Source organism: Coffea arabica, chromosome 6c (assembly GCF_036785885.1).
Source record: "Coffea arabica cultivar ET-39 chromosome 6c, Coffea Arabica ET-39 HiFi, whole genome shotgun sequence".
In the NCBI taxonomy this organism is placed as follows: domain Eukaryota; kingdom Viridiplantae; phylum Streptophyta; class Magnoliopsida; order Gentianales; family Rubiaceae; genus Coffea; species Coffea arabica.
Window position 1 is genome coordinate 15,442,226 of NC_092320.1, and position 26,100 is coordinate 15,468,325.

General features: G+C 35.7%; 2 protein-coding genes across 3 annotated transcripts; one reads left to right on the plus strand and one right to left on the minus strand.

Annotated features, from left to right (window-relative positions):
• The first annotated feature begins 15,302 nt into the window (after window positions 1-15,302).
• Window positions 15,303-22,011, plus strand: LOC113693654 (squamosa promoter-binding-like protein 17). The gene is made up of 3 exons (XM_027212240.2): window positions 15,303-16,428; window positions 20,931-21,070; window positions 21,196-22,011. The coding sequence occupies exons 1-3, from the start codon at window positions 16,025-16,027 to the stop codon at window positions 21,822-21,824; spliced, it is 1,173 nt and encodes a 390-aa protein (XP_027068041.1). The 5' UTR covers window positions 15,303-16,024; the 3' UTR covers window positions 21,825-22,011.
• A 691-nt stretch (window positions 22,012-22,702) lies between these two features.
• On the minus strand, window positions 22,703-25,555 carry LOC113691778 (uncharacterized). 2 transcript variants are annotated; one of them, XM_027210075.2, is made up of 5 exons: window positions 25,228-25,555; window positions 24,271-24,804; window positions 23,628-23,693; window positions 23,309-23,372; window positions 22,703-23,213 (listed from the first exon to the last, which is right to left on the minus strand). In XM_027210075.2, exons 1-4 carry the CDS (start codon window positions 25,327-25,329, stop codon window positions 23,313-23,315), a joined length of 762 nt encoding a protein of 253 aa, XP_027065876.1. In that variant the 5' UTR covers window positions 25,330-25,555; the 3' UTR covers window positions 22,703-23,213; window positions 23,309-23,312. The 2 variants fall into 2 exon arrangements, with proteins under 2 accessions (XP_027065876.1, XP_027065875.1); XM_027210074.2 differs by having other exon boundaries at window positions 22,703-23,372; window positions 25,228-25,554.
• Between the last annotated feature and the right edge of the window lie 545 nt (window positions 25,556-26,100).

Below are 26,100 nucleotides of genomic sequence, written 5' to 3' on the forward strand. Positions count from 1 at the left end.
TACTTTTTGAGAGATCTTTGCAAAGATGGAACTGTTGATTTGATACATTGTAAGAGTGAAGACCAAGTTGCTGATATATTCACCAAGGCGCTCAAGAGAGAATCGTTTGTGAAACTCAGAGGATTACTAGGTCTCTGCAACCTAGGTTCAGTCAAGGTTGTAAACTGATGTTTACTAACATCAGTTTAAGGGAGGGATTGTTGAAACTTTTACTTATGTTGTTGTTTAACTTGTTTTTCAAATGGAGTCATTCATTTAGTGGCCTAGAGTTTAGGAATCTGCTGTACGTTAGAGTCTTTCAGTTATGACTTAGTCAGCAGAGTTAGTGGCTTAGTGGTCTAGTCTTTAGGAGTGGTGGGGTTGTGGAGAAGGTGCCAGATATGGGACCTGATCTTAAGGGATTTCAGTTGTGTGTTTTGCCTATTTAAAGGCTCCAAAGCTTATGATTAAATACGACTTTTTGGCCACAGACTACTGTTATCTTTGCTATTTCTTATCACAAACAGACCCTAAGAGTCAGTCATTCTCACGTGACATTGTGGCTGAGCAGGAAGGACAAGGAAGGAGAATCTAAAAATTTCTCTTCTGGGTAAAGAATATTTCTCAAACGCATTGATGTTTAGTTTGGGTTTTGTCATTTGCATTAGGCCTATGAGTTGGTCTTGTGGACGGGAACATAGTTCATACTGTTTTTCTATGGCAATTTAGCATCAATCTAAAAGAACATGGAAGAAAGTTTGCATCATTACCTTCATACAAACAGGTTCATATGAATTTGTTCATAGACATGAACATGTCTATAAAGATACAAGTCAACTATCAACATTGTTACTATTTCTTGCACAAATTTCAGAAAAAGTTCTTCAGTCACTTTCTACGAGTTGGGAAGATGTTAATGCATGCTTTCTCTACTTTCTTTAATCATTTGATTACAATTGTCCTATTATTCACGAAGGTCTTTCAGTATGGGTTACAATTGTCCCGTTCAAATTCCCTGATGATGTCCATTGTATGTATTGTATCTGGGTTGGCGCATGTATTTCTGTTGCTGCAATGCTAGATGCATCCCATGATAGCATGAAGAGCTCGTCAGAGTTCCTCCATTTTCATCAAAACATTTAAGGGCGTTCGCTGATGCTTTCGATGTGGCAGAGAGGATTGGACCAATCCAATTTGGTGAAAATATATCGTGGAACAATTCAGGTTGGCACAAATTCTAGAAATGTAGCAGTGAAGTGTGAATGAGGATTTTAGGTTATTCAGATGATCGTCGCATGCCTCGCATATTTATCAAGGTATCTCCTTGAATACAGATGCCTCGTATATTTGTCAGCTTGGTGTTCTACTACCCAGTGGCGTAGCCACGTGCAAGCAAGTGGGGTCAATTAACTTCGAAAAATTAGTTTTTAGACTTGGATAATTTAGAAAATTTTAAAGGTACATCTTATTTGACCCCACTAAATGTTATCAAATTCTCTTTTTTTATATAATTGAAATTTCATAATTCTTACCATCACAATAATTTTGAATTTATTTCAAGCTTTTTTATGGAAGTTTAGTTCAAGAATAAATTCATCCAAAGTTTTCAAAAACATGGGGTGAATTTTCTTGGACAAAGTGAGAAAACCAATTTTTCAAACTTCAAAGTTTCTAAACAAGGTTTGGATAGCCATTATTTGACTCCAAATTATTTGCTTGCATCACAAACACAATTTCCAACACACCTTTTTATCTTCTCAATCACATTTTTATCTCACATACATTATATCATAAAAAATGCTATAATAATTATTTCAAATAATCTCCTATCCAAACACAAGAAATTTTCCAGTGGACTGTAAATTTTTTATTTATAATACGAAATTAAGTTATTATGATTTTTATTTATAACACGGTAAAGATAAATTTCTTAAAAGAACTCGTAGAAGATCAAATTGATAGTGATTCACAAATTATTTTTAAAAAATCAAGAGGTTCATTTAGTTACATTGAAAAAGATGTATTTAACAAAATTGATAATGAATTGATTTTGCAATGTTTTAAAAAAAATGAGTACAATTTTAACCTGTGTGTGTAACATTAGTAGTTTTTTTAAAAAAAAAAATAAGTTTTACTGTATTAAAATTTGACCCCACTTAATATGGGGTCTTAGCTCCGCCCCTACTTAGACCGGTTTCATTTCATTTTATCAGTTTGTTTTGTAGGAAGAAGAAGGTTCCTGAAGGATGAAACTACTGCTTCTCATCCTAGTTTGGTGAATGCGACTGGTACATATTGTGAAGAAGAAGTGAAGTGCATTGTCTATGAACATGATGACTAATAGTAACTCAAATCTGCGCCAACTTTTTAAAGAAAGATGTGTGAAGCAAAATATTGAGGATAAAAAGTTCGAAATCAAAGAAGGGCATTATTTCGCTTTGTTGCATGGAGTATCTTGATACCATTAATTCAGGGGACTTTGATCCAATTAAATTGCATCTGTCATGAATTCAGATGATTTTAGTTGGCTTCAGAGGGTGAATGTTGCCCTCGAGTTAGCCCACCTCCTTGAATTCCTACACAGACAAGAACAGCCTTATGTGGTACTGAACCTTGACCCACAGCATCTAATGCTTGATCATGCGGGTAGTTGTGTTTACGGCATTCCTGGACATGAAACATCATCATTTTAAAATACGATTGATGCTGTCTTCTGCTCATTATCTTGGTACTTGAATCTAATCTTATGTGGATGAGTCATTTTCATGATTCTGCTTCGTGATCCTTGTTAGCCTTCACCGCCTAACTATAGATTGTGACTTTAGCATGCTATTATCTACAGTAATAGAACAAAAAAATATGATGGTATATTGCTTGCTTCACAGCACTAACTAATCATTTGCTCGACAACTCTTTAGCTGTTTGGAAAAACTGCAGCGACATTTGAAGGAAGAAGATAGGAGCGAGGAAAAAGGAATTACAGTCTTTCTAACTTTTATATCCTCCGACTCTTTGCAATGAAAAGTGCATTTGACAGGTTATAAGATCCTTTTCTTGAAAGTACCTTAGTTGGACCTTAAAAAAAATGCTGTCAGGACTCAGAAACCTTTCTCTAACCACGACCAGTTCATTTTTTACTGAGAAAGATACACAGATTTTACCACTAGGGTCCTAAGTTCGAAGGATTTCTAGTGAACTCAAAAGGGAACAACAGATTCTGAGTACAATATGCTAAAAACATACTGCTAGCTAACGTGCAATTATTTTAGGAGAGGTCCCCCGCGCCCCAGCCGTGAGGTCCACCCATATGGTGCCATTCTTGTTGGGATTATAGCCGAAAAGATTATTGGGAAGTAAGATTTTGGCAAGATGGTTCGTCCATTAGCTCATTGGGGCCAAGGAGTCGTACAAAACTGACTCTTCCCTTGTCCGCAGCGGCAATGGGATATCATATGCTTCGGATGCAGCTTCTTTTTAAGTGATTTGTGCGTGGAATTTTGTGGAGTGGACCGTCCGACTATGGTAAATTTTTCCTGTACAATTTCCATGGCAGAAAGGTCTCCTTTGAGCACGCTGCAGATGCCCATGGATCAAAATAAATTCTTCTTATGCTTCTAAATTAGGCCTATATTCCAGAAAATTACGAGCAATTAAATCTGACATTATACTAACCAACTATATATGTACAGCATAACTTCCCCTCAAGCTTCAAGTGTACCCTTTTACCCTTTTTTTTATGAAAAAAGGGGGATTCGAGTGCTGGTTTTTGTTTCTGTTCGAATATTCCGAGCCTCAAGAGCACAAAGGTAAATAAAAGGTAGGAGAAATAATTAGAGGTTCCCTGGACCATCTCGCTGTGAAAATGGTATCTATCCTTTATTTGTGACTAAAATGGATGTTGAATGGATTCATTCCAGACCAATTTTCCATGATTACAAAAGAGGAAAAAAAGGCAACGGTGCCATCAACAAATTATGCTTGCTTGACTGCGAATATAGGTATCATCCGTTAAATAAACTAATCCCCCTTATCTATTGAGCGAGTCAAGAGCAGCTAGAGTAATTAACAAAGATTTTGGGCCTTTCATTCCACTCACCGCTAATAGAATCTGAGATTGAAGTCCGTTTCTTAACGCGTATCAAAATAACCATTTTTTCTTCTGTAAGTGCAAAAACTTGAATTCAAATCTCCTACTTGTAATCCCACCTGTCTTTTCATCAAACCCAACCCGTCCCTCCCCTCATCAGAATTAACCAACCTTGACCCATCCACACACATAACTCAGACTTCGGCTTCATAGAGTTTCTGTTCTACCAGCCAATGCTCCAACTCACTTGGAAATTGGCATTGGGTTTGGCCCTGTTGTCTGGTCAGCCCGAATCATGTACATGTACGAGAGGGAGCGTTTAACATCATCATCTTTTATCTCAAAAAAAATGAGTTCCGAATGTAGATAGGATAGCAAAGCAATTATCATCTGAACCAATCTTTCCCCGGACTGCAAACGCAGCTCATCATAACTCCTGTGAACTGCTTGGTTCTTGGCAAGGAAGCAGGGGGGTGGGGGCTGCGCTTTTACTGCCTTGATTGTTAGATGGATTTGTTCCTTTAAGCCCCCCCGACCCCAATAATTGCATGTAGTTTGGTTTACTTTGCAGGTACCACTGCCAGAAAGTCCCGTCCCTTTCAGGATTTGGTATGGGAGCATGGACCAAACTTCTGTATAACAAGCTATATGCAGGAACTGCAACAACACAAAAGTGGCTGTCAGAAATTTCTGATGGGTCCGTGTTAACCCACATGCGGCCGATCTTGTCACGATGACTCAGAGATACATTGAAATGGTTCAGACTTACACGTTCGAGTACTGGTTTGGATTTTAGCTTAAAACTTTAAGGCCTTCTGGATGGATGGGGTGATTTTCCTCTCTTTCCCAAAATACTTGGCCCATGTAAATTTGTTAAAGCATGTTCTAACCCCAAGAAACATGCCAATTATTGAAAATACTTGCTAAAGCATCCATTTTTGAGCTATAAACATTAGAAATTCTGCATTTTAATATTCAGTCTTTAGTGCATGCTAAGGGCCGTATAGATCTGTAAGTACCCCTAATGAAAGAGCATGTATTGAAATGTTCACAATTAGGGCTAAGTTTATTAAATGAAAAAAAAAAAGAAAAAAGACTAACAAATTGAAGAAAGACCAGTATCTGGCATACGGGTTTTTTTAAGAGCACTCGTTAATACACCTAATATTCATCTAACTTACTATATATATATATATACATAATAATTATTATTATTCTTTCTTATATTTATATACTTTTCATATTTAATCTCATCTACTCTCTTTTATATTTATTTATTTTTTTACTTTTAAAAATATAATACCCAAAATATATCTTAACGAGAGTCTCTCATAGGAGAGGCAGTTAGACAAACAGCTCATAGAATTAGGTAGGCAGGCTGCCGCCCTTAAGTATGGTTAGTGCAGGTGCAAGTGACAATTAGTCTGGGAGTGAATCTAGAGGAATTTGCCTAGCCACAAATGTATTTTTCTTCCTTTTTGTCTTATACATATGTACTGTGACCCGAAGAGCATGGTCCCGAACATAACTGCGTCAAAAACACGTGTATCATCTCCATTGAAGGAAACGAAGGAGCCAAGAATATGTCCCTCAGCATGGTCACAAAATCATTTGGAAAATGAACGGATGGTGCAGAAAAAAACAAATAGGCCTCACCAAATGGGCATTATGAATGGGTCCACCAATTTGTAACTAAGCCCATTTTTAACGCCGTAAGAAAACCAACTCCCGCTGTTCCTTCATTGTTTATCAAAGTACACTCATTAGTACTGCAATTTCTGATAAGAAGAGTGGACGTCACGAGGTAGGGTATACTTTGGTTATCATAAATCATTTACAAGTGTTCTTACATATTATCTATCTATCAATATAATTTTTATATTCGGCAACTGTTTAGTGATTGATCGAAATCGAATTCATCGATCAATCACTGGCAGCAGAATTCAAACGTACAACTTTTTTTTCTTTTTTTTTTTACAGAGAAAGTGGTACGTCCTTACGAGTATAATCAACTTATGTTGGTGCAGAGGTTTCCACTAGTACTGAACTGAGTGTGTTTGGATTGTAAATTATTTAAGATAATTTTTTGAAAAAAGTACTGTAACACTTTTTTGATATGATGTATGTGAGGTAAAGGTATTGTAACACTTTTTTTTTTTTTTTTACAGAGAAAGAGGTACGTCTTTACGAGTATAATCAACTTATGTTGGTGTAGAGGTTTCCACTAGTATTGAGTGTGTTTGAATTGTAAATTATTTGAGATAATTTTGTGAAAAAAGTACTGTAGCATTTTTTTGATATGATGTATTTGAGATAAAAAGATAATTAAAAAATGTGTTGATAATGTCTTTTATGATTTGAAAAAAAAAATGTGTGCGTAAATAAAGTGAAATAACTGACAATCTAAGGTTGTGTTTGGATTGCATTTTCCGTCATTTTTCATGGAAAAATTACTGTAGCGATTTGATATATGTGAGGGAAAAAGATAATAGGGAAATGTGATCACGGAAAACGATAATATTTTCCGACGAAAACCTTCAATCCAAGCAAAGCCTAAACCTTTCTGGGACGCTCCAAGTTGACAATGTATCGGCTTTAACTTTTCATACAGCCAGCAGGTAACTCTTTGGATTTTGATTGCCAGTTAAGACTATCATCATGACTACGTTTAACCTACGCTTGGGAAATTCATTAGCGAACAAGTTAGAGCTTAATCATGGATTTGATCTCGTATCTGTACGCATTAGGGTTTCACAGATCTTACTCATCAAGTTGAAAAAGGAAGACGCGTTCTTGGAACTTTGAAAGGCATAACTATTTTTTAGTAACAAATAGATTATAAATAATTGAGTCACAAATAAACAATTAAGTTCACATTCTTGGAAGTCACATATTCGAAAGGCGCAATAGATTTCGAAGAATCTCAACAAAGACAAAAAGATTTGAGTATATCTATCTTCTTCTCGAAGTAAATAATTGAGTGACCTTTTGAATTTCTTGCAATAAAAAAAAAAAAAGGCATATAGGAGGAGTATTGCTCGTTATTGACAACTTATCTATACAAGACTAAACTTCTAGAACATCCATATCAAAAGTTGGAAGTGACACTCTAAACTCATTTCAACATGCCTTTTAGTTTTAAAAAGGCTAATATAAAATTAACAATACAATATCCACATGTATAAAATTCAAGAGACAAATCTCTTAATATAGTGCATGTCTTTTTCTAGGGCCATGCCATAATAAATTGTTGCAATGTTTGTAATTTGAAGTAATTTTCACCTAACAATAGTTTGAGCGGAAGTTTTAGGCCATGCTTGGATTGCTTGTTTCTGTCGAAAAATATTATCGTTGTTCGTGATCACATTTCCCTATCACCTTTTTTCCCTCACATATATCAAATCGCTACAGTAATTTTTTCATGAAAAATGACGGAAAATACAATCCAAACACAACCTTAGATTTTTGGTTTTGTTGTCAAAGAAGTTATAATAATGTAATTACATAGTAAACTTAGTAAATCGTGTTAATATGCTCTTAAACGGCTTGATAGTCAAACTTTCTTCTTCTTATGTACAATGATTTTTGTGTAATAATTGTATATAACAATGTGAAACGTGCAAGGCCACATGCCAACAAGGCGGACAAAACAAGTCAATTAAATAAGAAAGAAGGAATGGAAGTTTGTTGTCTCAATGTGTACGAATGGACTGTTTCTATGAAAAAGATCATATATTTTCGAAATCTACTGTCAGTGTAAATATATCTCAGCCACTGGGCCATTGGTTCGGTGGCCACCAGGAAGGGATTTAAGTCCCTTCTTGGGCTGTTGGTGAGGGTTCAAACTTCATCAGTGGCGAAAAAAATTTAAGAGTTGTGCCATAACAGCACTCCCTTGGTCTAGTTAGGTCTGTATACCCACTAGCCCCCTTCCACAGCCTCCTTAGGCTCCCCTCCCCCTAGATTAGGATAGAATATGTTATACAAATGTATCGTTGCCGACAAAAAAAAAAAGGTAAATATATCTCGTTAGTAAACAATCTATAAGGATTGATGTAAATCACTTATGGTCAAGTTGTGTCAACATATAATTGTTAGTGTAAAAGTATAGTTAGTAGACGAACATATAAGAACTTCTATAAATCACTTGTGTAATCCCGATGACATGTTATAACACGTGATAATTCAAGCTGAACTTTAAAAGAGATATATTCTCGTATAACTTTGTAATCCCGATTTGGCACTTGAATTTTTTTTACTAAGTTTGTCCGTTATAAATTTTTTAAAACTTTAGCTACACTAATCTAAAAAAATTCTCTGAATTTTTAAACTATATATTTCAAAATATTAAAAAATTTACATATTTCAAAAATTTTTTTAAAAATTTCTACAGTAAATTACAGTAAAGATTTAGATAAATACTCAAAAAATTTATTTGCCAAACGGGTATATTTGGCGAAAGTTTCAAGTGGCAAATGTGTGGTGATCATTTTGACAACCAAAAAAAATAATGTGCGGTGATCATGGAACGTTGCCACATTCTTTGAGGGGCTTTAATGATCCTTGAAGTCGTGAATTCTACAGTCCTCTCCTCCGCATACCCTTCTTGCCAATTTTATTTAGGAAAAATGCTTCTTTACTTTTTCGACATTGGTAAATGATAAGCCAGATTCAACATGACACTTGTCCCCTCAAAAAGAAAAACAAAGGAAAACAGAAATCAGCTTGTCCCCTCAAATTAAATGTTCTCATCACTGGCAACAGGGATATTTAATTAATCATTGTTCCTGGTCGGGGGATGGTACTTTCATGGGATAAGCTGCCTAATATTTGCCATGAAAAATTTCACTGCTTATAGGCAGTTGTGCTTCATGGCCTGGCTCTGGTTATGTTGACCTGAAAATTATGCTTAGCACCTTTTAAATTGATGCAACTGGCATGTCAACTAAGTACTTGAAGCGTTCGGTAGTGTCACTAGCTAAAAAGTAGTTGAAAAAAAATGCGTAACTTAAATTTTGTTTGATAATTCAATTTAATATTTAAATTTAATGAATTTAAATTTTAACATATTCAAACACGTTTAATAATAAAAAATGAAACATCTGAATTTGTTAAGTGGAACTGAATTTTCTAAATAAAACTTATCTAAAAATAAGTGATAGACTATTCACTTATCACATAATGTGACATGCATTCAAACGTGTCAGATTTAGTACATGACAATTCGATAAGTTAATGGATTTAAATTTCAAATTTCAATTTTATCAAACGCACTCCTAAATATGGTAGCAACTTAGCCTAAAATATTTGAAGAACTAGCTTAATCTGATACTTTAACTCCTAATAACACGCTCCTCGACAAAGAAAAGACTTTACGAGCCTAAATGATAAAACGTACTGCATTATTGTTTCTCTTTCTTCCATTTCAGTTAATAGACAGCTTCTTCACTCTGTTTAAAGATTTGCAAATCGAATCAAAGACTTTTCGCCTAATTTACCACTTCATATGGCAGCGATGACTAAGACACAACTTTGGGTGAACATCTAAACTTTAATCGTAACTTATTTGTGGAATATTACATGATAACTCTTATGGCAATGGCAACCATGACATAATTTATTTTCCATAACATCTCTTGTCAAATATGAAATTTCAACAACTACTATTTTGACAATTAGTAATTGAATTTCCACTTCTAAATTCATCAAGCCCCGCTATCCTTCTTCTTGTTTTCATGCATGTAGTTAACATGTTGAACATTTTAACACCTCAAATTATGGAAGTTAATTAGAGCTCCTCAAAAAAAAAACTCTCGTAAATTAGAGACATTGGAATACTGAATTCTTTTGTATCATAACTAGAGTTACAAACGAATCAAACCGCCATCGACCTCGAGTTTAAAAAAACTAAACTCGTTAGCTGGCGAGCTTAATTATATATTATTTTTTATTTTAATAATAAAATTACATATATATTCATAATATTTCATTATTTATTAAAAAATATTATTTTATTCATTTTTAAAAATAAAATAATTATTTTTTAAAAAATAAAAAATAATAACTCGAGCTCGAAATTTTGAACTTATTAAACTCGAGCTCGAGTTTGAGTTTCGTAAAATTAATTTAAGACTCGATTTGATTAGATAAAAACTCGACTCGACTCGACTCGTTTGCATCTCCCATCATCGTAACTCTAATTTGCAACTCAATCCAATCTCTATAAGACATGCCTAAAACGAAAAGAAAATGATCCTTGCCTTGAAGTCCATTATTGTAATCATTTGAGCATCTGATCAAATAAAGAAAGCCAACTACCAAAGCATGAAAATGTATGGTAGAGTCTTTCCGCCGCAGACAAATGTGTGTTAAAGGAGAACGGTTGCAAGTCGTTGCCTCACAAAAACTAACCAGCCTTGTCTGCGCGGTTTTTTCATTTAGAAACAAACATTTAATAATGGCGGCGTGCTACAAATCTAGCAATATACCCGGAGGAGAAACTTTACGACTGCTATTTTGCTTTAACAATTAGTACTAGCATTTCTCTGCTTCCTCAAATTAAAGTTCAAAAATCATTAATTTTCCTAATATGGGAGTTTGTGAGAATTTCCCCTTGAAACTTGAACCAACAAACTTTCCTCGACTAATCATTACCAGGTGGCTGCTTCAGCCTACAGGTACACTTTTTGGTCTAATTTGACTTCCAAAATTTTCCCTTTGGGTTGCAACCGCAACTTTACACATTTACAAGGGGAAATGGCCAGCATCTCCTGTACCGTACAGTACTTGTACAGTTATAACTACGGTGGCCACACCCAACCGCCTATTTCCGATTGGAATAGAATACCCTGTCTCTGTTCAATAAGCTTATTCGGCACAAAGATGCCCAATAAATGTAATGTTCCCAGGTACAAAATGAATATTTACATGAAGATATAGGGATAATTTCAGAAACCTCCCTTCAAATTTTCAACAATTTCACAGACCTCCAATGAGGTTTACAAAATCACACTAAACTCTTCTTCTAAGATTAAGGTTTTGGTAACAAAAAAAAGTTCATTAGAAAAGGTACTTTGAGAAGAGAGATAAAACTTTTATTCGATGAATGGCCTTTATGCTTGTATTGTAAAGGAACGAAAAAGATATTAATAAAAGCGAGGGAAGTTAAATACAAATAACAAATAATAAAAAAAAAAGTAGTAACTGACTTTCTTTACAAATATGGACCAATAATAAAAAAAAATTACAAAGGTTATTTTTTTTTCAGATCTTTTCCATTTTACGTATAAAGGTAATGAGAAGCATTAAGCTGAATCTCATTTTCATTTGAAGCAGCGAAATTTATAGTGGAAAAATAGTGAGTTTATATGGATTTTCACAAGTTAAGGGTGAAGTACGTATAGGCGCAGAACTATGATCTTTTCAAGCTACGGAGAAAATCATGAAATTCACCCCGCATCATTTATCATAAAAAATAAATATTACGAGTGCAATCGCAAAACAACAATTAATATTTACGCGTCTCTCTAAGAAATTCTCTCTTCTGCTCTCTCTCTCTCTCTCTCTCTCTCCCCCTCTCTACGAGGAGTTTGTGTTTTTGCATATTCTTAGATAGAACAAAAGACAGAGAATTTGTGAATCAAGAGCTAGATGTGCAGTGCTACGCCGCCTGCGTTGAATCTTAAACAAGAAACGGTCATTGTTAAAGCACATAAGAACATCTAGACTTGTTTTCTTTTTTCCATTTTTTGTCCCCTTTGAAGTTGAAATTTCACATATTGACCGGTGGAAATAGACCACAATCTAGAATGGGTTATTTTATTAGCACGGTAGGCTTTTAAAGGATAGAAGCATTGAAAAGTTAAAACATGTACCACTCTGCATGCATTAGGTCTAAGTGTACGTATTAGGGATCAAAATCTTTTGCCTTAACGTAGCTGCATCCTTTATTATTTGTTTTATACAAATAGGGCAAATTACAAATGTAAATCAATTTATGAATTTTTTTTTTGAAATAATACTCCGGTACTTCTTTATGATGTCATTTGCGTGAAATAAAAATATGATTAAAAAAAGTAAAAAAGTTGACCATAAAAAATGTGTTTATTGATACGATCAATATGATTTTTCTTTTTGTAGATAATGGCCAATCTAAACACGCTTGCTGTCATCTTTGTCGGATGAGGACTGTCATGGTTTGGCTTTTTGTTTTAAAGGATATCTTGTACCCACTTAGAATAATAATATATGATTCTATCTAATGAAATGAATTTCAGTCATCTAAAGAAGGAAAGATTATTAGGACTTTCGTTTTATTTGGACTTCCGAAATTGGAAGTTGCAGGTTCAAAGCATTTTACAATCAAACATAAATTATGACTCCAAAGTATAGATGCCATTGATCGAACTTTGACAAAGTTCAAATTTTTACCTCAAGCATGTGTTCCATGTCCTAGCCATGGAGTGGAGGTCCCAAAGGCCAAATCTTGTCAAAATGTAATAATGTCTCGTCTTGTCACTATAATGTCCCAAAGGTCCCACTATTGCTCCCAAGATCTTAACCACATCTTGTGTTGCAATTCCTCAAAATATGGATCTTCTTATCATCAAAAGAACAATCTATTTAATTGACCAAAAAAAAAAAAGGAACAATTTATTTACGTCAAAAATATAACATATCTCGGATCTTAAGTATGCGTAAAACCTTCAATCATGTGTCACAATTACTGTTCTTATGCCAATTTAAAAAACTAGTTTGGATCCTTCAGTTTTTCAAAAACTAATTTTTTTCAAATATTATAATTTTTTTTTTAAAAAGTACTCTAAAATGTAGTCTAAATTTTTTTTAATATTTAAAAATATCTCAAAATATATTTTAAAAATTCTACTACTCTTAAATATTCCAAAATATTTTCTAAAATTATCCCAAAATATACTATAAAAATTCTGCTATAGTAAATTTTTTTTCAAAAACATCCCAAAAAATAGCTAATCCAAATGGAGCTACATTGACTGTTACCAACGTATACTCGCACATGTATGATGTATACTTGTGCTTTTTACCATGCGTGTCTAGAATTCCAACAATTATAAACAATTTATGGTGAAGAATCCATAAAAATTAATTGTTTGGAGGGGATTGAAATTTTAAAAATCAGATTGAATTTGTGAGTGAACAACATAGTGGATCACGAGACAGTTGTACATATGCATATTATACGGATTTTTTTTAAAGTATGATTAATAGTTCATCGCAAAAATACGAGTTGGGCAAAATACTTATACAAATTCATATATAAATAGTAATGAATACATTTAAAAGTTATAGAACAAAAGTATGAGTTAATTTCTTGTTATTGTGAAAGATTATGTTGCATTACCACCAATTTTTATATTATACGTATTTACATATATTGCACAAGTATGATGAGCGCTTTTACTAATTATGATGAACAATTTACAGAAACGAAGTTATTTAGCTAATGCAGATATCTACACAACATTAACATAGATATATTTGGATTGCGAGGTTTGTGGAAAATAATTTTTTAGAATATCCTTCTCGTACGTTCTTTAATTATATTTTTATGGCACATATATTATATATGCTTTATCCGAGAAAGACGGAAATCTGGTGGGAACTAAACACGAATGAAAGCAAATAATCTTTTAAAGATTAATTTTCTATACACTGACAGTTTATACACTTTCACCATTAGATGTCCGACACATAAGTCCAATTTGATTTTGAAACTCAAATGTTGCATATGTGTTATATATCCAACCGTGATAGTGTATACATCGTCAGTGTATGTAAAATTTGCTCATATTATTATCTTTTTAATCATCTTTTTTTATTTCAAATACATTACAATCTTCACATGGTATAGTACTTATTTCAAATAACAATTCAAATAATCTCCTGTGTTTGACACGCTCATTGTGCTTAAGTGGATTTCTTCCTATACCTATGAATTTTATTATTTACACAAATTTATCTGTTTATATCATAAATACATTTTTAATTTTTTTTATCTCATATACATCACATTAAAAAAATCATTACCATATTCTTTTAATTATCCCAAATAATCTTCTATTAAAACACACATAGCACTCCACATAAATCTTTAAAAAATAAAGATGCAATTCTAACGAGATCTAGAACTAATGAGTATTTTGGGGCTGTGTTATAGAGACCTCTATATGGAAAAATGGAGAGGAGCGGACGGTGGGAGGAGAGAGTCCGGGGACTAATGAGTATTTTAAAGGGTTAATAACACTTTGCTCCCCAGAAAGTGGGGTAATAACGCTTTGTTCCGCTCAATGAAAATAATATGCACTTTATCCATTTGAAAATATTTTATTCAGTATTTGTGGCAAGTGTTTCATTTAAAAAAGCAGAAAAATGGACTATTTAAATATGTTGACAATTCGACTCTTATGTTATTGATAAATAACGCGCTCCCAAGCTATTGAGAAATAACAATAATTTACAAAGGACATTTATTGAGGAATAGAAGTCATATTTAGCATTAGAATTTTTTTTTTGAAGCAACACACATTTAGGAATGTTTAGCTCCAAAGATATTGAAAAAAAAGGCACATCTAGTCTTCGTCTGGTATTGAATATCGATCAGAGAAATCGATTGATATCCAAACTTTAAAATTTGGTAAAACAGTTTGAGAATAGATATTCAAATTCAATTACTGAATTCAAGATTAAATTTTGATAAAATAGTTTCAGAATGGAATTATCAAATTCCCAATTATAGATTGAATTATTGAATTTTACATATCGATATACATTATGTATATTACCTACTAACACACACACACACACACACACACACACATATATATATATATATATATATATATATATCATGGACTAAACTATTGTATGAATGGTGTTAGAAGTTATAACCTATGCTTTCATTGGATCAATTTGTCTAAAGATAAAATTAAAAGATCATGGTGATAGAATTATCAGCATACTTAAGCAATCAAATTTTCTATATTTTCAAATGAAATAAGTACTTATAAAAAAAAACTAAATAAAATATTTGTATTGTCTAATGGGTAAAGTGCTTGCTATTATTTTTATTGAGGGGGCAAAGTGTTATCACTCCCACTATTAGGGGGGCAAAGTGTCATTAACCGTGTTTTAAAAACGACAGTTGAGTTAGTGACCCAAAAAGTGGGGCTCGTAAAGCTGCTGATACTTGGAGAGAGCTCCAACAAAAGGCAGTACTCAGAGAAAAAGCCACACCTCTCAGCTCCCTCTTACCATCATCTCTCAAAACAAAATCGCTTTGCTTTCCCAGTTTGTGAGTTGCCACTCTCACCTCCATTATTTTTTCTTTCCTTGCACTGTGTAGAAGTAGTAGTGGTGGTTGTCTGGCCTCTTCAGCCCTCTTTCTTTCAGTCTTCAGCAGGAAAGAAAAGAAATGTTTGGTGCGTTCAGAGTTTTTTGCACAACTCCCAAGCTGGCCTGATGGCCCTGTCCTGTCATCTGTCTCCTATTCTCTTTACTATACCAACCCTCACCTCCTCCTTCCAACCCTCCCTAGCTAGCTCACTCACTCTCCTTTGTTTCTACTTTCTCCAAACAAACTCCCCAGTTACCAAAATTACAACTTTCTAAAACTACTCACTACTTACTGCTACTGAATCCTGAGTCCTTCCCTCGTATTCCCACGCTCCCTCTTGAAACTGCCAACAAACACACACTATTCCAGGTACAACTACAGTCGTCGAGGCAAATATTCTTATAAAAAGGAAAAAAAAAACGCCTTTTCCACTCTAGTTGCTGTTGGTCTTTACATTTATAGGTACAGAGGTGAAGGTCTAAGAGTACGAGTTTTCTTGATTTGGCCACTCAACAAAACAGACGAAGGGAAAAAGGGAAATGACGAGGATGATGTTGAAGTCATGAACTGGGTTCTAGGCTGCAAAAATGGAACTGGCTTCAGGCTCTTCTTCATCATCCCCAAGCTCATCTGATTCCCTTAATGGGTTGAAGTTTGGGAAGAAAATTTACTTTGAGGCTGCTGTTGCTGGAACTGCTGATGGAGCTGGAGGAGGGCAGGCCCGGCAGGGCAGTAAGCCTGGTGGCGGTGTTGATTCTGAGTCCAAGGCATCTGAGTCTGGGAGGCCTCCCCCTGCTCCGGCTAAGAAAGGGAGAAGCGGGGTGGCCCCAGGTGGAGGCCAGCCCCCTAGGTGTCAGGTTGAAGGATGTAAATTAGATCTGAGTGATGCTAAACCTTACTATTCAAGGCATAAAGTTTGTGGTGCTCATTCCAAGTCTCCTACTGTCATTGTTGCTGGCCTCCAGCAGAGGTTTTGCCAGCAGTGTAGCAGGTCAGCTCAGCTTATTTTACCTTTCAAGAACTTTAATTTATGAACTTACTTGTGCGGTACAGTGAGGTAGCATATGAGTTTCAGATAGATTGCTGCTCAATTTGGATATCATGAATGAGTAGAATTTGGTCCCTCGGTTACCACTTACCAGTTTGCTGAGCTTTTACCTTATGCCGGGTAGGTACAGATAGCTATGTTGAGGTTAATTAGATTGCTTCTCTGGACTGATAGTTGTTTATCTTGTTTAGGCGGGGCAATGGGCTTTAAATAAATCTTGGTGGGCGGTTGTGGTCTGTGTTATTTATTTATTTTTTCTTTCAGGTGTTTTCTTCTATCCTCCCTCAGAGTACCCCACTCATCCGTTAGTCTGGTCCCCCCAGCCTAGGGAGAAAAATTATTAACGCCTTAAATCTCTGTTTTTCTGCTGAATCACACCAAAACTACCTTGTATTGTGTTTTAGTTGACCATTTTCCTTCTGTGGTCCTTGATGAAACAGAGTTTTGGAAACTGGTTCTGCATTCTTTTTGTCTTGTTCTTTTAGTTGGGTCCATAATCTACTAGCCATCAAAAGTCCTAAGCTGTGATGTTTAGAATGATTTAAATATTAATGCAAGATGTCTGGTCAGTTGGGTTTTGCAGATTAGGACTAATTAGATTAATTAATACGTCTATGCTAACAATCATTCCTAATGCATTTCTGAAACCTATTCGATGATATTTTCGAGTTCTCTTATGTTCTAATGAATTTAAGTACTAGTTAATAAGGAGAGTGCAATGGTGCTTTGAGAGATAAAAGAATAAATTAGTTGAGGGCCGGAAAATAGAGGTGGTGTACGAATATTGGCAGCCAAGGATATATTACTATGGACTTCAAAGTTCATAATTTTGTTTGTGCTGTTCGGGTGGTGTGGACCAGAATAAAGTACCTGGACTGATAATTGATTTTCCGGATATCAAATTGCCTGATATAAGTGCTTAATAATTGTATGCTAGGCACTGGTGTTCTTGCTCAAGGACAGGATAAAAGACAAATAGTTCATTGATTATGTGCTTCTCTTCCTCCACTTTGGTCATGGTTGGTTCGCAGCAAGATATTAGAACCTTGGTTTGTTGTTGATTGGATTACTTTATCCTATTAGACTGCTGCTCTATAGTCAAATATAAAGATAAGAACTTTAACAGAATACAAATGATCAGTTCAAAGAGTCAAATTGGTGGCATGATGATCAGTAAACGGCTGTAAGAGACCCTGTCTGCATGTCCAAGCACGCGCTGCTCTTCTCTATGACCTCAGTCTCTGGTTAATGACTGGGGGAGGAGTATACTAGGTTGTAACTGCAAAGACATGGTGGTCTTACAGGACTACTTTATATAGTGATGGACATATAATGAACTATCTTAATTTCTTCAGGTGAATAAATATTGGATGATGTATATGTTGTTCTCAAGTACATTTCATGTTGGTTGATAAAATTGAAAGCCACGTGCTTGTGGAACATATGTTATTGATGGCTCAAAATGCTTTATGTTAAATTGTTGAAAGCTGCTTGGAATTGTATTTATGTGCCATACCTGTGATGCCATGAAGAAGGTTGCTTGCCTAATAATTAGTGCTAACTGTTCCATGAATTTCATCACCAAACATCTACCAAAAGTTAAAGCCATTGATATGGAGCTATGAAACCCCAGAAACATGTAGTACCATGATAAATGCTGTTTCTACTATGAGGCGATCTTAGGAAGAAATGTGGAAGCTGCCTAATATGAAGAGACCCTCATCAGTTTTTGCTGAATCTCTAGAAACTTGCCTAACTCTCTTTGAAACTAATCCAATCTCAATAGTTGTTTCTCTTCTCTCGTTCCCATTAATTGGCTACTCTCTCTTCTCACTTTAAAACCTTATGCCTGTATCCTTAAGTAACTAGAAATTTTAGTGTTAAACATCTTTTGGCCGAACATTTTCATGTTGAATGGACAAATGCAATCCTGACTTTTCTCATATCAACCTCTTTTGTGCTTTGTCATGCAAATAGCGGTACTTGGACAATGGGGACTTAATTGATTGCAGTTTCTTTTCTGGGCTCTTGGATCTTGAGTTGCCTAGATTCATGTAATGTGAAGGCTTTTGTAATCACACACTGCAGATTATGGTGCATGCTCAAACCACATTATATTTGATGGGTGTTTGTGATGGTCCACCATGATACTTGTGGACATGAGATTTCTTTGATTAAAGATATCTTGTGGTTAGGTTTAGGCATGGAAATAGTCTAAGGTACCTTCTTGAGGTTCTCAAGGCCCTGTGACAGCTGACAACGTAGTAAATCAAAAGTAATTGGTTGTTGTTGACTATTTCCGCTCAAGAGGATCTGTACAGGTGACTGTATGTCTTTTTAGTAAGATTAATAGCTTTCACCAAGGCCCTACCAAAAATTTTTTTCTGCTTGTAAATGGATGTAAACCACTCAAGGCACACTTGGGGTCTAGATAACAAAAGGGTGTCCTCTTCCAAAGGGCTTAGTAGCTGTTTGCATATAGGTGACTGTACAATGCCTAATATCAAGATCAATAGCTTTCTTGGGGGGACCTAAATTAAGGTGCCCCTGTACTTTTTTTTTTGGTGGAAAGCCCATGATCCAAGCTTTACTTACAAAATAAGATAAAATAAAATTAAAATTGAACTAGAAGATCATAACTGAGTAATTTTGTTATTGTTTTCATGTTTCACACCATGCTGATGCCACTCAAACTAACTTACCCGTTTGTGGAAGTTGACTGTCTCTTTGTTGTTTGTCAAAATTGAGGTGTTCCTATTAAATGTTAAGGTCTAGGCTTTAAAGCTTATCATCCTAAATTCACTTCTTGTCCCTGTGCTTCACAAATCTGAAATTTAACAGTCACCACTTGTCAAAAGCTAAGTGCCCAGAATATACGAGTGAGTACAAGAGGCCCACCACAAGTCTAATTGCTTTCCATATGACAGTAGGTGGAGTGCTTTAAAGCCATTTCACAATGCTTCTTGGAGAGTTTGCTTTCCGAGCTGAACTTTATCTCTACATGATGTGCATGTATGCTTTTTAACACACAGACAAACTTGTTTGATGGTGAGACAAACTCAAGTTCTCTAAGTTGCACTAAGGATCGACTGTTTAATCTTTTCAGTATTCCTATGACCATTATGAGTTTTATCAACCATTGAATGCAATAAACCTTGGCTCATGCTGGCATGTGAAGCAGTCCACTTGTATCTTTCAAACAATTGTGGGACTTAATGAGCTACCCACGAGCTAAATATTTTCTTTACCTGAGTTTCTTAACTTGCTATTATGGTAAAAAACTACTAGAGTATTATCCCTTGGATTCTGCTTGTGGTTTATAGTATTTATAGGGAGTTTTACCTTGTTTTGGTAACCTATGACGTTAATTTTATGAAATTGTGGCCATCCTAGTAACAGTAGAGGAGGGATTAGTGCTTACGGTTTTTGTTCCAGCAGACTTGAAAGGTTGATATTTTCTGTCTAGTTCTTTATCATCTATTTGAAGGCTCATTTTTTCTTAACGTTGAGGAATAGTACAGAGGCCAAAATCAACCAAATTGTGTACAGAAAGCTACTCTAATATATCTTTGACCCAACTCGCCTTTTTGACCTCCAAAACTATTTTTTAATCCGAAATAGAAGACCCAAATAGTCAGAAGTCTTCAGCCATTTTCCTTTCAATGCATGATGAGCACCATCTTGTCATCCATTGACCTTTAGCCTGTGAACTAAAAGTCCACCATCAGCATTGTACCTCATATTTAAAGCAATCCTACATTGCAGTTATGCATACATGATACCCTAAAAACAAATCTGGTAATGGTAGCATTAATTCCACATGCTGTGTGTATGGAAAAACAACCAACACAACAAGCAGCATAAATTCCTTCATCTGTTCTGTGGCTTGTATGTCGTCCATGGTTGCCTATGTATATATCCTTTGTAGAAGTTTATAGTTCATAAATGAGGACAATGTACTAACACTAACTACACATTCTTCGCTTTTAGCTTTTCTACAAAGGACATAGATAATTGATTTAAGTGGGTAACAGTAGAACCTGCATGGTGATAGTGGTAGTATTAATATTCAGAGTAGTCTCCAATTGCTTTGAATTTTGTCTCATTCAAAAATGTTGATCACAAAACTTTCACCTTAGAGGGGAACGAGTGAATGAATCAGTGTGTTTCAATGTGTTCTTGCTAATCCATAATTAATTCAGCACTCCTTGGTACTTGTAACCTTGAAAAATTAAAAACAGTTCAGGATTATGAAATGGAGAAAACAATTTAGAGTGAATGTAGAAATCAAATCTGATTGCAATCCAGATTCTAATCTTGAAGCATTAGAAGGCTTCAGGGTTATGTCATGGAGAGAACAAATGAATGTGAATGGAAAAATCAACTCTAATTGCATTCCACAGCTTTTAATGATTCAATAAATTAATAGGAAAGTCTGATTCTAGGTTCCATCAATTGCCTGAATTTGACCAAGGAAAGCGAAGTTGCCGCAGGCGCCTGGCTGGCCATAATGAGCGCAGGAGGAAGCCACCTCCTGGATCGTTGTTGTCAAGTCGCTACGGAAGTTTGTCTTCATCTTTCTTTGGTTAGATTTCTGCTTGTTTTATCTGAACTCGTCTCCATTGTTGCCATTGTACGGTTACCACATACGCTATATTTTACTCTCCTTGTTGAATGACTTGAACTATTATATAATGCACCTATTGACAGAATCCAGTAGCAGATCTGGAGGGTTTCTGATGGACTTCTCTGCATACCCAGCTCTGAGTGGGAGGGATTCATGGCCAAATGGAAGAGTGTCTGTCCGAGCAACGGGCAATCAACCTACTGGCACTGGAAAATTTCTTCAACATCCATGGCAGGGCAACCCTGAAAATCCTCCATCTGAGCTTCTACTGCACAGTTCAGCAGGTAGGACCACCTATGTGGGTCCTGCTATTTCTTCAGGAGGATGTCTGGCTGGAGTCTCAGACTCCAGTCGTGCTCTCTCTCTTCTGTCAACTCACTCCTGGGGCTCAGGAAACCAATCTTCGAGTCTTGGGGCTAATGGCTTAGCTAATGTGAATGGGATGCCCTGTGGAGTGATTCAAGCATCTGGTTCCCATGGTGAGGCCATCGATCACTTCTCAAGCCCAATGTGGGGGTTCAAGGGTGGTGAAAATAATAGTGGATCGAATGAGATTCCGCCTGAGCTGGGATTAGGTCAACTTTCACAGCCTGCCAGTAGTCAGTATTCTGGGGATCTTGATGCATCTTCGCAGAATGGACGAGAATACCTGGGACTCGAACACTCTCGGGGTTATAATTCATCCATTCAGCACATGCACTGGTCACTTTGAATGGCTGAGTTCTCGTTGTATGCTTCTGGAGACTTTTATGCTTAACAAATAAATCGATGTGTCAGTTTGTTTCTTCTCAATCGACTAATAACTTGCGTGCTATCTGACAGTAACATTTATCGATGTCTCGTTTCTGCATGCTGCCTAAGACTTGGAATGATAATAGCAGTATGTGTGTTTTTATTTACTGTCTTGTGAATTGTTTGGAATGATGATAGGATTGGATGTGTTTTAATTTAGTCTTCTTGAGAATTGTCTTTGACTACCAGAATTCTCTCTCCCCTGAGGGTAAAACAACCAATACAGGGAGTTGGATTGCAGGACCAATTATCAGGGAGTGTTTCTAATCTAAATTTCATCTCACTTAATCAAGTGATATCTTGCTAGTGTATTGTTAAACCCTGGGGGGAGGGAGGGAGGAGAAGAATGGCTAATGTAGCTAAAAGTGATATCTCGCGACTGGTGTTCTGCGTATTATTTAAACCTTGCTGGGAATGATTCTGTACCACTTGGACCTAGCGGGTAAATAGTTATTCTTCATTTGCTGTTTGTCTTCAACCCAGTTCTACTAACCAGGTGACCAAGAAAAATTCCAAATTTGACTCCCAAGTTCTTACCATTTCACTTGCAAAGCTTCGAGTTTCCCTTTAAATAAAAATAAAAATAAATAAACATCAGCTGCTAAATGATCAACGCGGTGGTACTAGGCAACATCTGCTGAGCATCATTCTGCAGTGCACCAACTTTTGCACCTCAGAGAAGCAGAAAGTTCACTTTTAAGTGTGAGGAACATTTTAGGACCGTTGAGAGGAATAACGGAGGCCTTAAGTATGAGAATCGATTGCAGGCATCAAGGTTGATCGCAAAAACAGAAAGGGTTGTGCACTTATAATTTCATTTTTTTTCTGGGAAATGAACAACTCCAAATTGTGCAAGTTATTGAGATGCCAACGTTCCACAAAACACCTTAGCCAGTAAGCAGCCTGGCTGTCTTAACAGTATCTTGGCATATTGAAAACGATCAAGATACATAACTCAAAGCTACATGCTTTCGTGTCTTCTCAAAATACGTTGGCCAACTTGAACATGGGCAACACACCAGCTTTTACATTAATTTGGCCAGTTTAAAAAAGTCATCCTCCAACTTGTCACCTTGCTTCTTACCAGCTAGAGCTTACCAGCTTGGACATGTGAGATTTTCATAGGCCAGTACCTTCAATCAAAGTTATCTGACACTTGCCCAAGTCCCCTTGCAGTATTTGCTCATCTGTAAGATCTGCTCCTGATCTCACAATCCCCACGTCAAATTCTGTATCAAGGGTTCTCACTCTAGTGGTCATCTTCATCTACACCAAGGCAACTGGACAAGAGTCGCCCCCTTGACTCGTACTGGAGAAGTTGAAGAAGTGAACCATAAGCAAAGAAGATGCTAGGATGCTCCAGAAAAGGATAAGAGTACTTGTCAATTGCGTATTTATCTTTACCACTCTAGTGGTCATCTTCGTCCACACCAGGGCAACAGGACAAGAGCGTCTCCTTTGACTCATACTGGAGAAGTACAAGAAGTGAATGATAAGTCAAGGAAAAAACAATTGCATGAAAAAGAATAAAAAATAAAAAAGATGCTCCTGCATTTGTCTTTACAACTGGTATGCTGTAGTTCTTTCTTTCAGTTCAGCAGGAGGGAAAGGAAAATGCATCTTGAGTATTACTAAAAAAATTAGAGCTTAATTTCTTTTCTTTAGCCAAAGAAATTACTTAATCATGTTGGTTGGTGTAATATTGTCACATTAGCATGCTTACCTGACAGCCACAGAACAGACAATAGTAATGCTCATCTCTCAGTTTCATCAATATAGCAAGTAGATCCTGCGCCAGAAAGTATAAGCAGTTGCAGTGATACTCAAGACTGAAAACATGCCAAACACATTAAGCAAATAAAGAAACCAAACGCATTAAGCAAATAAAGAATCCTACAAATTTTGACCTGAAAAGATAGTGTCTGAGAAGAATCTTACGTAAGAAGTAGAAACAACTGAACAACCTTCCCTCATAGTAGTATAGTTACATGGTCAACCAGTGCTATTATGATCATAGATATGCACATGATAAACCTTCAACAAAGAAAAAGTCCAGACTTCACATTTAGCGTTCATCTCCACTTAATTTTGTTTCCAAACTGCATCTTACTTAGACATAAAGAATACTTGTAACACAATTCAACAAAACAAGGCATCTTTCAAGTTCACCAAAAACCATTGAAACTTATCCAATTAATCATCTATTAGAACAGCAAAAACTAGTCTCAAAACACTCTGTTACTAAACCCTTCAACACGACAAAACAAAGACGCTGAACACCAACTTGCAAACAAAGCCGTAAAGATCAACTCGAAGATTCAGCAAATGATACCGATATACCCAAGCAATGGAAAAGACACTCGTACCTCCTCCGTTATTTCTTCTTCCTCCTCTTCTTCCTTCTCTCCACTCTCATCTTCCTTCTTCTTAACCTCTTCAACTTCTCTATTCTCCAACTGGGCCAAAGCCGCTTCCGCCTTCCGAAAATTCACAATGATTCTTCTTCCCTTCCAACGCTCCTTTTGTCGATGCCCGAAATCCACCATCAACTCCTCTTCTTTGATCCTTTCCCTCTCAACCTTCTCTTTCTCCCTCCTCATCTGCTCTACCTTGGGATCCTCTTTCCCGATCCCTGCTCTACCCCTCCTAATCTCCAGCCTGACAGGCTCAGCCCGACCAGAACATTTCTTGCCTAAAGCCGAACCAGGATTGTATCCCATTTGTTTCAACATTTTAAACCCAATGTTGGATTGTGGAATTGCTTTTTCTACGTTAGCCATTGTTTGTTGGTCTTCTTCAATTTGCTTCTGCTCTCTCTTGAGTTTTTTCCTTTCTTGCCAATTTAAATTCTTAGATTTCTTATTCAATGAGCTCGAAACTACTGCTCTGGCATTAGAAACCTGAAATCAGTATAAAAATCAGGACTTTTTTTTTTTTTTTTTTTTTGTAAAATTATTTCAACAAATTCACCAGACACCATCATGAATTACATTGGAAATGAGATTGACCAATAAGAAAAAAATTGGACTTTCAACGTGAAAATAAGGACTAACTAATCATATTACTTAATTTCAAGATTTGAAAAAAAAAAATCTCCTCTGGGTCCTAAACTAGACTAATTGATCAAATTAAATAAATGAATAGATAAAGATTCTTGTATTGAGCCAATCATAAGCTAATTTGCTAGGGTTTTTTAGGGTTGAAGATTTCAATATAAACCTCAATTTATGAATCATGAACCAATTATGATATAAAAAACCAATAAAAAAAGGAGCAATTTACAAGACCCAAATTCTGCAGTTGCGTGAGTGAGTGGAACTGACCGATTTAGAGGAAGATTTGAGAGGAAGATGGGTGGCTTCTGGTGGAGGTAAAAACTGAGAGAGGTCTCCCATGTAATCTTCTTGTTCTTGTTGCTCCGCCATCCTTAAATGCTTCGTTTCGCTCTTACTGTGTGACTGTGTGAGAGAGAAAAATTACTGCTGCAACCAACTTCTATTTCACGGGATGCATTACATATATTCGTTCACCCCAGCTCAGCACTGAGCAATTTTACTGGAAAGATGGGAAGGGGATGAGGAAGGCGAAGGTTCAGTTGAAAACTCCAAAGTGGTTCAGCAATGCGTTGTCGTTTCAACCTTCCAGCCAATAGGCAATTATGCCCCTGGGAAACTGATTTTGGGACAACATGTACATTTTCCATACATTTAAGACTTCTATTCATACATTTAAAAAAGAAAGAAAAAAAAAAAAAGAACCTCCCATTCATAAAGTACAAAAGTTCAAGTTTGATTTCATTTTCTTGACGAATTTAAAATCATGATCGAGTTTGTTTTGACCATTATCAAAAGAAATTATTTATCCAATCCAGCTCGATGACAGTTCAAGTAATTTGATTTATTTCAATGTAAAAGAATATCCTTTGTTATGATTATTGTACTTAGTAAGAAACTTTTGATGAAATCTAGTTTGATTAGTTGATTATTTAGGTAAACGTTCACATTGAATAATTTTTTGTCTCTCCAAAATAAGAAAAAAATAGTCGATCTTTCTCCTCTAAATGTACAATGTCATGCTTTTCTCTAAAATTTTACCGAACTTTGGTTCCTCTCTGTCAAATAATAAAGACTAGTATTGATCAATGATTTGAATGAATGAAATCCTCGTTTTATCTTCTTTTTTAAAAAAAAAAAAAA